General features: G+C 43.5%; 2 protein-coding genes across 2 annotated transcripts; one reads left to right on the top strand and one right to left on the bottom strand.

Annotated features, from left to right (window-relative positions):
- Nucleotides 1-286: 286 nt before the first annotated feature.
- LOC101574829 (histone H2A type 1-H) lies at nucleotides 287-697 on the bottom strand. The gene has a single exon (XM_004640169.1). The coding sequence runs from the start codon at nucleotides 680-682 to the stop codon at nucleotides 287-289; it is 396 nt and encodes a 131-aa protein (XP_004640226.1). The 5' UTR covers nucleotides 683-697.
- A 294-nt stretch (nucleotides 698-991) lies between these two features.
- Nucleotides 992-1,375, top strand: LOC101588539 (histone H2B type 1-A). The gene has a single exon (XM_004640138.1). It carries the CDS (start codon nucleotides 992-994, stop codon nucleotides 1,373-1,375), a length of 384 nt encoding a protein of 127 aa, XP_004640195.1.
- The last annotated feature ends 11,051 nt before the right edge of the window (nucleotides 1,376-12,426 follow it).

Genomic DNA, 12,426 nt, shown 5'->3' with positions numbered 1-12,426 from the left:
AAAAAAATTCTAAAGGAGGTCCACACTAGCAGGAGTCCTAAGTCCACGGGTGTATGGGGACTTTTCACAGCACCTGAGACTTAGGGACCGATAGCTAGTTATTGGACTCAAGTTCATGAGAATTAAAACGAATTTCAATCATGGGCTTCTGAAGGTTCACACAACTACAAGCCTTTCCGGCCTGTGCACAGCCTTCTTTCTGTGAATTGTGGGTGGCCCTGAAAAGGGCCTTTTGTGTGGCTTTCCTTCCTAAAGTTTTGATCACTCAGACTTGTCACTCTGGGGATCACTTGCAGTGGATCTTGTGGTGGTGGCTCTCGGTCTTCTTGGGCAGCAGCACGGCCTGGATGTTGGGCAGCACGCCGCCCTGCGCGATTGTGACTTTTCCCAGCAGCTTGTTGAGCTCCTCGTCGTTGCGGATGGCCAGCTGCAGGTGGCGCGGGATGATGCGCGTCTTCTTGTTGTCCCGCGCCGCGTTGCCTGCCAGCTCCAGGACCTCGGCCGTCAGGTACTCCAGCACGGCCGCCAGGTAGACCGGGGCGCCGGCCCCAATGCGCTCCGCATAGTTGCCTTGCCGGAGCAGGCGGTACAGACGACCCACAGGAAACTGTAAGCCTGCTCTGGAGGAGCGAGACCTGGCCTTAGCACGGGTCTTGCCACCCTGCTTTGAGCGCCCAGACATCCCTCTGGAAGACACCGAAGAAGGAGAGATGTGTGCGCCAGTGACCGTTACTGGGCTTATTTATAGTCTGATGGCAGGCTGTGATTTGACAGTTGGATGGCGGTTCAGCCAATCGTAAAAAATCTTACTGGAATCACCTCATTTGCATACTGGTCATTTCCATTATCCAATCAGCTAGTGGGTAGCCATACTCATTTGAATGCCACATCTATAAATACCACTCTTAACGGATCCTGGGGGCCTTTGCTGACTTGGTTTTGCCTTTGTTCACAACCTGGCGTTCAATGTTGTAGAGCTGTTCACTTAACAATGCCGGAGTTAACTTCAAAGGTTGCCACAATTTCCAAGAAGGGCTTCAAGAAGGCTGTCATTAAGACTCAGAAGAAGGAGGGGAAGAGGCGCAAGAAATCCCGAAAAGAAAGCTATTCCATTTATATTTACAAGGTGCTAAAGCAGGTTCATCCAGACACGGGCATCTCCTCAAAGGCTATGAGCATCATGAATTCCTTTGTCTCTGACATATTTGAACGTGTATCTGGTGAGGCGTCGCGCCTGGCGCACTACAACAAGCGCTCAACCATCTCATCACGGGAGATCCAGACGGCGGTTAGGCTGCTGCTGCCCGGCGAGCTGGCCAAGCATGCCGTGTCCGAGGGCACCAAGGCCGTCACCAAGTACACCAGCTCCAAGTGAGATGTCTAGCTGACCTTGCCTCCAAACCAAAGGCTCTTTTAAGAGCCACCTACGCTTTCTGAAGGGGCTGTGTGCTTGTTACTTAATAAACCAGACAGATTCACTCTCAGTATGCTCCTTCTGACTCGCGGTTCCTCCACGGTGTGCAGACTTCCTGATTAATCCAGTGGCTCTTCAACAGGGTACGATAGTGACACTGAATACGCACAGGGCTGAGGATGTAGTTCTGGTAGTGCTTGCCTAGAGTGTGTGAGAGCCTGGTTTGCATCCAGAGCAGAGACAAAAAAGTTTACAGTTTGTTGATCGGCTAGCCAACTTGTTGGATTTCAAAAACAAAGACAAGGTTTTCTCACTGCAGTGCCTACCTGTTATGAAAACAACCGTGTAGAGGGGCTGGTGAGATGGCTCAGTGGTCTAAAGCACCTACTTAGAACAAGCTTAGCAAAGCATGGGGACCGCGGTTCAATCCCCCAGCCCCACATGCCAGCCAGCCCCGCCCCCTGGTGGGCTGAGCTGGCCACACACACACACACATACACACACACACATTAAAAAAAAACAAAAAAACAAAAACCCCCAAAAAACCGTGTAGAGACCCTAGAAAGATGTATAGGTGATCCCCTGAGCTTTAGGACTCAAATCCCTTCTAGAACCATTGACTCTGACCACTCCAAACACCAGTCAACACAGAGCTAGGAAGAAAATTAGCTTAGCCTTAATTCTCCTAGGTCAGACTTCTCTAAGGTCTTCCCAGGTCAACAGCTGCCAATCTTTGGGCTCAACTACCTGATAAAGAGATGAGCTTGAAACGGTGAAGCTCTGCTGTCCATGGCGCACATCATGGAGACACCCACTCAGAGCTGCGATTGTATGTAGGGCCCTCTGGATTGCTTCACTGGAGATTTTGAGATGAATTCTCATTAAGTGTGAAAGCTGCTAAATCCATGCACTCTGTAGAACTAGTGTAGTCATCTATTCTGCTTGCTTTATAATGGAATGTAAAAGAAAATGGCTTAAAATAGAGCAAACACACTTGATTAAGTATGTCTAAGCAACAAAGTTTGTGATCTTTGCCCGGTGGCTGAATAGTTTGACTCAGTGCTGGTATATTCAGTGACTGACTGGGTGCTCTCAGACCCTGGGTGCCTGGCCAGGTTCCCCGTCAGCAACAGCCACTTGCTGCCTGGCTGTCCTGGAGGTGCACTTAGAGGTATCCCACGCAAAAGAACTCACATAAGGCAGTGGAAGAGATCTGGAATTGGGGCACACGGGCTGCGGTACCTAGATGTAAACATCTCTCTTGCTGGCTGGTCCTGTGCTTACTTGAGCCCCCTTCTTCTGGTCTTAATGTCCTCCTTCTATAAATCTTAGTGCAGTTGTGTGTAGCCTGGTGCTAGGAAAAAAAAAAAAAAAGATATTCAAGATGTGTTGGTTGACTCAAAGGGAGGTGTGGATAGTATGCAAATGATGGCTTAAAATCATCCCATATGTGATTGGATACTGGCTTGCATATAAATGAGAGAAAACTGAGGTTTTTTGATTGGATGGTTTAGGGTAGGCAGTGAGATGAGCCGCAATCTGCACTAAGGCTGCAAACTGCCATAACGGTAATTTTTCTTTTTTTTGTTACGTCAGAATCTTCTGAGCTCTATCTCAGCGCGTAGGGGCGCGGGCTGAGCCCTAGTTTCTTTGGCGCCCATCGTCCACTTCCAGCTCTGCGAGGGCTGCTCTATAACTAGGGTCTTGGCATTGTATCTTGTCTCTGCGTTTCTGGAGCTGGCCGGCAGCGTGGCAGACAGACTCAGCCCTCCCTTGTCATCTTCCGTGAAGCTGCCTAAACAATAACAAGCTGTGTTGGGGCGCAGAGTGTCCACGACTTTGGGTCCAGGCTGTGCTGCTGGCCAGATACTGGATGTCGTCACAGCCAAGATCAGCGTGATGAACGTTCTGAATATTATTCAGACCAGCGAGCGACTGGAGGGGTCTGGAAGGAAGGAGCGCCGCATTTACCAAGGGGTTACACAGGGATTAGTCAAGTATAATCCACTGCAGCTTTCTCAAAGGAGCAGGATACAGAAGGCCTAGGGTTGGATCCTTATCATGATAAAATTAATTTAAAAAAATTAAAATTAACAGGGATAAACTAAGATCCATCTAAGAATACAAGATTGCTTGTTTTTTTTTTTTTTTTTTTCCTTTTTGAGATAGGATCTTACTTCGCAGTTCAGGCTAGCCTCAAGCTTACTTTGTGGCCCATGCAGCGAACGTCCTGCCTCAGCCTCCTGAGTGCTGGGATTACAGGTGTGCACCCCCACTACTTGCATTTTAAAAAAAGAACAAACTTAATTCACAGCATAAAGTTAGAAGAAAACTTAACCTTATTAAGCTCAAGCTCAATAGATGTTTATAAAGGCACTTGCTAATCTATTTAGCTGGGTAATTTTTGTTTTTCTTTGTGGTGTGCTAGTATTTTTAGTGAAAATATTCTCATTACTATTATTTAATGTTGTTATAGATTCTTTAACAAAATATTTAATTTTGAGGCACTAAAAGGAATAATAGAATCAGATACAAGTAACCCATTCAGAGGAATGCCCCACAGCTAACTATGAAATAATACTGGAAATCAAATCTCTACTCAGACAAATCCACACTTTCTGAGAAGGAACTGTTCTCATGTTTCAGTAAGTTATGTTCAACATAATAATTGCAGCCTCTTAAAAATGCTAGTGTTTATCTTCCTAACTTTGTACAAATTGTATTAGATAAGACAGTAAGTTAAAGTAGAAGTTAAATTAGCAGTGAATGGGGTTGGGGAGATAATGAGGACCCAGGTTCAATCCGGGTGCAGTATGTGGTTTAAAACCTCTCAAGACTGCTACATAGTTTGTACATTTTAATTGTACAAATTAAATATGCTCTAACATGGCCTGTTGGGCAACACACCAAACAAATGAGATGCTTTGCTCCTCTGAGAGATTCCTTGGAAACATCCAATCTGGGAACAAAAGAAAAGAACAGGAGCAACACATACAATTAAAATGTACAAACTGTGTAGCAGACTTGAGAGGTTTTAAACCTTTTCTATGTGCCTATGTCATGCTCAGATATACATAGATAACCAACAGCTAAAGTGCATGTTCGAAACAATATGCTGTTGTGGAAGGCTTCTGAGGTGACTATTCTAAGCTATTGTTCTTTTCCTGTGTGTCCTATACTAGATCAACTCATGACTTTCTGTTTGGAACATGACTAGGGTGATAGGAACGGTCACCAGTGGAGAGTACTCAGCACGCAGGGGTCAGCCAGTAAAGCAGCTATGCTCGCTGGCTGCCCATTGGCCCGGAGCCTAGCAGTACTCTCCAAGCTAAGTTAGTAAAATCTTCTGGCTATTTTCAGACCTGGAGGTTAAAGGGACACATTACAGGGGTGCTGTACAATTCAGAGACTTTAGAAAAGTAATCCTGAGCTTCCAGTAACTGAATCTCTAGCCCTTGGAGAAAATGAAGATCAAACCAAAGGGCCCATCCTAAAGCCAAGGATAAGTGTCCTTATCATCAAGGAATGCAAAGGATTCCTGGCATCCACAGGAACAAAGCAGGAGGTCCAGGTCTAAGTCTTCCTCAGTAGTAAAGAACTAGTCCTGATAAGAGTTGAGATACAATTGACAAGGAACAAGTATCTAGCACATATGCAGAATGCTCAACTATAAACATTGAAAAATTCTATTAAAAATGAATGAAAACCAATAAGGCACATTTTCATTAAAAAAAGACATATTTCTCTCCATGGAAGGGTGTTTATACATACATATATATCACATAGAAAAGCAAATTAAAACCACAATGAGATACCACTTCCCACTTAAACACCTAAATTCCAAAACACAGACATCACCAAGTACTGGTGAGGGTATGAGAAGTACTCATTCATTGCTGGAAGAATGTGGAATTGAGCAGCCAATTTGGAAGACAGTTTGGCAATTTCCTACAAAACCAAATACTCTTACCTCGCATCTGGCAATTTCCCTTCTAGGGGTGAATGTAAATGAGCTGAATCCATGTATCCACACAAAACTTGTACACAAATGATTATAGCAGCTTTATGCATAATTGCTCCAAATTGGGAGCAATCAAGATGTTTATCAGCAGGTGAATGAATAAAAAGTGTGCTTCATCCATACAAATGGAGTATTATGCAGAGACTTTTAAAGTAAGGCAGTAAGAAAAAGGCATGAAGAAACCTTAAATACATGTTTCTAAGTAAAGCAAAGGAGTCTGAAAGACTCCAGTATATACTTACCTTGAGTCAGCAATATGACCTTCTGGAGAAGGCAAAACTATACCAACAGTAAGAAGATTGGTGACTACCAGCTGTCGTGGGATGCCGAAAGAGTAGGAGGAGGGGGAATAGAAGAACTTCTATGGGACCTCAGTGGGAATCACCATGAAACTGTGTGAATATAAAACTGTTGCTACAATATCTATCTGTATAAAAGTTCCTGAGAGCTTACTGGGTTGAAAGTCTGGTTCCATTTGGGGGGGAAGGAGCATTAAAAAATTTCCCCAGAAGAGGAATGTTTAAAGTAAGTCTAGAGGAAGGTGTCACTAAATGTCATGCAGAAGATGGGTGAGAGCCCTCAGGGAGAAAGAAGTCACAGAAGCCAAGGTGTGCCCAGGGATGGTTTCTCTGAGAAATCAAGACTAATCTCAGATGACCAGAGAGTACAGGCATTTGAAGCAGGATAGGGCTGGGTAGGTCAGTTGCCCCAGCAGCCTTCAGGTGGTATGCCAAGGAGACTGGAGCTTCTAGACAAAAGGGCAGACACTCATGTAGGCATGAAGTAGCTGTGTGAGTATGTGAGACACAGGTAGCATCAAGGTGGCCAGACTGCAGCAGAGGTAGTGGAGGATGCAGAAACACAATAATCTATTTGCTCACCCAGAAGTGTAGAACTACTATATGGCCTTACCTTCTACAGTTACCAGCATTGTGCTGGAGCTAGTGCTAGTGAGAGCAAACCTTAGAGGGGCCAGCTGCTAAAATCTCAGAATTTTGCAACTGCTTATTGAATACCACCATACCAAAAATTGAATTGTGTAGAAGTACAATTAAGCAAACTAAATCTAGAACTGCAAAAACAGTCATGACTTCTTGTTTACCTGGATTTTCTGTTTCCTATCTGTGCTCTCGAGGCTCTCTGAACTCTCTACTTGCAGGTGAGCTCTTCTGTGTGCAGTGATGGGTGAGCAGCAAAGAGCCCGAAGGACTTTTTCTATCACAGAAAGCAGTACTTTAAAGTAGGAGATTCTTATTGTCTTGTTGATTGTCCCAACTTTGGAAAATCTTGGAGAGAGAAAATGGTTTTGTTTTTTTTAAATTTTATTTATTTATTTATTTATTTATTTATTTGTGTATGTGTGTGTGGCCAGCTCAACCCACCAGGGGGCGGGGCTGGCTGGCATGTGGTGCTGGGGGATTGAACCGCGGTCCCTGTGCTTTGCTAAGCTTGTTCTAAGTAGGTGCTGTAGACCACTGAGCCATCTCACCAACCCTTCAAGTTAGTCTTGTGTGCAGTCAACATACATGTGACTTCTGCAATGAAGCAGTAACTACTTAGCTACTCCAAGTTTGAAGGGCCTGGGGAGATAGCTCAGTAGAATAAGCGCTTGCCTGGTGAGCACAAGGGCCTGTGTTCAAACCCTGGTTCTGCCAAAAAAAAAAAAAAAAGAAGTTTAATTTTTTTAAAAAAATTCTGTTTATTTTATTCTTTCACTTTTAAAGAGGCTCTTTAAACAGTAGGAATTCCAAGAATCAGTTTTAAAGGTACACCAATTTTTTTTTTAACTTTCTTCCCTATTACTATTCTTTATAGTCTGACTCAATTTTTGATATTTCGTGTTTTATCCTTTCAAACTACACATTTGTCCTCCCCTTTACCCCGTATGTGAGTGAAAGAAGAAAGCTCCACTGCTCCCGACCTTGTCACCCACAGGCCTCTCCGAAGAAGTTTAATTTTTGTGACACTGTTAGCAATAAAATTATTACAATAGTAGATTTTATTATGAAATTATAATTATATTATAAAAATCATTTATTTAAAAATCTACAGGTCAAATGAAAAACCAAGGAAACATTTTAACTTAAATTTATCTTTTAAATTATGTAAGGAAATATTTAATAGAAAAACTTGCATTTACTTTTAAGAGGTGTCCTGAATTTTATTAATAAACATATGCATAGATGTGTTTTGTGGGTTTGTAATTTTCTTTGAGAGTAAACTGTTAAACAGTCACTCACACATCACTTCATAAACCATGCATTTCAGAGACACCCCAAATGCGAGACACTTTTTTGGGGAGTACTGGGAATCAAACTCAGGACTTCCAACTTGCCAGGCAAGCTCTGGCCCAGAGGACACTTAATTTTTTGAAAAACCATTTATTTAAATTTTTTTTTTATTTCTTACATGTTTGCTGTACATAATGTTCACATTTGTCACAGGCATTTGGACATGAACAGCACACATCTTAACTCCCTTTTGTCCCTTTCCCCTGCAGGGAAGACTCATTCTTTCCTGGGGTCCCCTTATACCACTCCCCAACTCTTCAGCTCTTGTTCTTCTTTTTTTTTATTTTTTTTAAATTTATTTATTTATTTTTATTTATTACATTTATTTATTGTGTGTGTGTGTGGCCAGCTCAGCCCACCAGGGGGTGGGTCTGGCTGGCATGTGGTGCTGGGGATCGAATCGCGGTCCCTGTGCTTTGCCAAGCTTGTTTCAAGTAGGTGCTTTAGACCACTGAGCCATCTCTCCAGCCCCTCTTGTTCTTCTTGCCATTTGAGAAAGCTTTATTTCTTTTTCTTTTCTTTTTTTCTTGGATTTGAAAAGAAGAGAACCGAAGAGATGCTTTAAGCTTTGCTCGGTATGTGCTCTCCGACTACAGCTTGTCTCCCGCACAGTATGAGGTGAGGTCATGGGAAGAACAAGATTTCCCTGCTGTAGAGAAAACTGGCTCCATCGTTCCATGAAGGAGCTCCAGGAGAAGCTTGCTCAGATTTCAGGTCCTTTTATCTCAGACTTATGGAGTAATAAACATGTACTTAAAAATGAATGATCTGGCCTCTTTCCAGCAAGGATGGACCCAATAATCACCATACTCCCGTTTATGTGTAGCAGTGTGTCAAGAACTATGGGGCAGTGTCGGGACCTGTATTGTCTTTTTAAAGTTCCTTCTTTCTCTGAAGGAAACTTCAAAACTGTATTCAGCCTATAAATTGCTTTTCTAGAGAAAGTTCCACTGTATAACATTGCTTCAGAAGGTCTTTTAATAACCTAGTTGGAAAGAAATGAGCAAAGCTGGGGATCACTCTTGTGAACAGATTTTGCAACTCTCAACAATACACAGAATTTACTGTAATAAATTTGGAGAATTTGAATGTCATTACATTTGGAAATAATTCAATAAAGTGGCTCAGGTTTTGTCAGAGTAGTAGTATAATTCACAGCCGGCAGCACACAGATAAGGAAACCACAGTCAATCACAGCTATTAGGTGGTAACTTAATTGCTTTGAAAAAGTCTTTGGGGGGCCGGGGAGATGGCTCAGTAGAATAAGCACTTCCCTGGCAAGCACAAGGGTCTGAGTTCAATCCCGGGTTCCACAAAAAAAAAAAAAAAAAAAATTTTTTTTTTTTTTTTTTTTTTTTTGCGGAACCGGGGATTGAACTCAGGTCCTTGCGCTTGCCAGGGAAGCACTTATTCCACTGAGCCATCTCCCCGGCCCCAGTCTTTGGTTTTTAATGATCTTTAAGCCATTTTCTTGCAGTTGAACTTCCGGATGACTGTCTCCTGGGGCTGCCCTCCTGAAGGCAGTGTGGATGCTGTCCCAAGGCCACGATTCCAGTTCAAGAACATCTGTACAAGTGGTTCTCTATGTTAGTTGGTAGTGATAAAGCATTATATTCATAAAGACAGTTACTTAGTGCACATTAGAGATGTTAGCTACAGCTTGTTTAAAGTTAAAAACTATAGTAAATGGAAAACAATTGGATATATCCTAAAAATTACTGGTTGTATCATCCCAATAAAACTAAGCATCTTAAAGTCATTTCAGTACTGGGGATTAAACTCAGGACCTTGAACTTGCCAGACAAGCACTTATTCTACTGAGCTATCTCCCCAGCCCCTGCTGAAATAGTTTTATTGCCATTAGACTCAGGAACCTGTCCCCCAGATGTTCCTATCATCACATGTCTTATGGAATACAGCTTTGGAATAAAGCCTCCAAAGCCTATACTGAACAGTGATCAATTTTGTCCCTTTGGATGACTTAATTGCACATCTCCTGTGGCAGGTAATTTACACAAGGCATACCATTTTTTGCCCCCTCATCTTTGTAACCTTGTGTAGGTTCCCCTCACACTGTATCAGGATTCCACTGCACATACAGCGGGATACAACACGGCAGAAGTTTTGCTTACATTGTGCCTTGTCACTTTGGAGATTAAGATATAGTAGGTAATGTAGCTTCTTTCAGTCACAGAGTAGGAAATAGTTAACCTAAAAATAAAGTGGTTCATCAGGAATAGACTTTCAATACAGAGATTATCATGATATTTTCAAAGAATTTTTTTTCTACAGCTTTTTTTTGAGACAGGGTCTTGCTGTGTAGTCCAGGCTGTCCCATAATTTGCATCTTTCTGCCTGCTGCATGCTGGGATTACAGAACAGTGCCACTTTTGAGTCTAATGACAAGGAGACCTTGCAAAGCGATTCACCAGAAATATCACCAAAGATGATTACAGATGCTTGCGGCTGTAGAGGACGCTGGCATTTAGGAGGCTCTCCTTAAGTACTTGCTAAGTGCCGCAGCCCCATCATATGCCTGCAGAACCTCATTATCCTTCTTGATTAGGCCTTCCATGCAACGATGTGAGGGTGAAGGAGCAAAGTGCAGTGGTATTAGCCCTGTGACAACACTGCTCTTATGGGAGGAGAATTAAACTTGTGGCTCATGCTGGGAAAATCCCATTGTAGGGCTCTTAGTTCAGTGATAGAAGAGCAAGACTTAAATGCTGATTGAATTTGAAGGAAGGGAAGGAGACCTATGAAATAGCAGATTGTGGCTTAAGCGAGTAACATCGTGCCTCCAAGGCTGCACGGGTTCTTCCAAGTATCATCTGTCCTGGATGGAATGTTTGTGTCTCCTCCCAATGCAGGTGAAATCCTAACCACCCATGTGATGGGATTTAGATATGAGAGCCTTTGGGCAGTAGCTAAGTCACAAGGGGGTGGGCTTGCGTCATAAGTACTGCCCTTCAGGAACAGATAGGGTGACCTCCCACTGAGGATCCCAAAGGAAGAAGCCACACAGAGTGGACAGCTGCTTGCGAACCGAAACTTGGCTCTCACCAGGCACTGGTTTGCTACACCTTGACCTTGGATTCCTGGGTGCCAGAATTTGGAGAAATAATTTGTGATTTAGCCCAGCTAGTCTCTAGTTGCATCAACTGATTATGCTACCTAGGATAGACTGATATTGTTAAATCTAAAATAGAGATCTTATACTATGAAGTGAAAAGGTTCAAAAAAAGTTAAATTTAAAATTTGCTAAAAGGGCAAGTACGGCTGCTGCTGCTACTCCTCCCTTCTTGCTTTTGCTGTTTTCCACTGTCATGAACAGCTGTCCTCTGCCATGTGTCACTCTGCCTTGAAGCCAGCTGAGTATGCAGTGAAAACCATCACAAATTGTGAGCTAAATAAACCTTTCTTTCCTAAAAATTACAAGGCATGCGTATGTTTTTGTAACTTGTTTTATGTGAAAAATGTTTAGTAAAACAAGGACATGTGGACCAAATAGACATCAATTTAAATCCTAATATGTTAGGTGGTGAAATATAAGTGCCATTCCCAGGATAATGAGAACAAAAGCTGTGTGTGTGTGTGTGTGTGCACGCGCGTGCATGTGTACCTGCACAAGTGCTCACCCAAACTTTTTTTCTCAAAGAGCAACAGAAAAATTCCAGAAAGTATGGAGAAAATCTGGACAACAGATACATTCAACAAAAATAGTTTCCATTTCTACTTATGTAGAAAATTTAATTGTTTGAAAAATGCATTGAAGATAATATGCTCAAACTTGTTTAGAGAGGCCTTATCCCTATGATACATATTTGGTAAATTCAGACAGTATGTTGAATTGTATCATACAAGGACAAACTGTCACCCAAATTTGAAACAGCAAGCCTGTGCAAAACAGTGCTTTTGACATGCGGAATGTCTTATGTTGTATTGGTTGAACCGTCAGCAGCGAGGAACAACACGATTTGAACAGAAGTTAGACACTATTAATTTGAACAGTACATGGGGGTGGGCTGCTGAGCACAAGAGACAACTCCAAGGAATGAAGGAAGAGCCGAGAAGGAGCCACTGCCCCTTGGGCTGAAGTAGAGTCCAGGACTGAGTCCTGGCCCCCAAAGGGAGCTGGGCATATGTGGGGACTTCTGTGTGACTCACAGACAGGGGAGAGGAGCTGCAGTTCTGTGGCTTTGTGCCTGTGGACTTGCTGGCATCAGCCTCTGTCGGTGCAGGAGCCAGTCCTGGGGGTGTCTGCTGGTGGAGCTTTCCCACCACACGTCCAGGGAAGATGGGGCCAGCCAGCTGGGGGCTGCTCAGGCTGCAGAGCAGCAACCCTGCAGAAGCCAAGCGAGTCCCACTGTGCAGGCTTGGACCTACGCTCCGGGGAGGCTTTGGGTCTTGCTGGAATCCCGCCCCCCCCACAACTCCAAGGTGCAGAGGCAAAACCTGTTTCCACCCATAGTTTTTCTCTACTGCCTTCTTCAAATTCCATGCCAGATGCCTGGCTAAAACCTAACCAGGTGGGGCTGGTGAGATGGCTCAGTGGTCTAAAGCACCTGCTTAGAACAAGTTAAGCAAAGCAAAGCACAGGGACTGTGGTTCAATCCCCCAGCACCACCTGCCAGCCAGCCCCGCCCCCTGGTGGGCTGAGCTGGCCACACACAAAAACTGGCAATCCGGTCTGGTAAGAA

Source organism: Octodon degus, unplaced genomic scaffold (assembly GCF_000260255.1).
Source record: "Octodon degus isolate 3935 unplaced genomic scaffold, OctDeg1.0 scaffold00119, whole genome shotgun sequence".
NCBI classification, from domain to species: domain Eukaryota; kingdom Metazoa; phylum Chordata; class Mammalia; order Rodentia; family Octodontidae; genus Octodon; species Octodon degus.
Note: the sequence above shows the minus strand (reverse complement) of the source record. Positions and strands in the feature narration are given on the sequence as shown.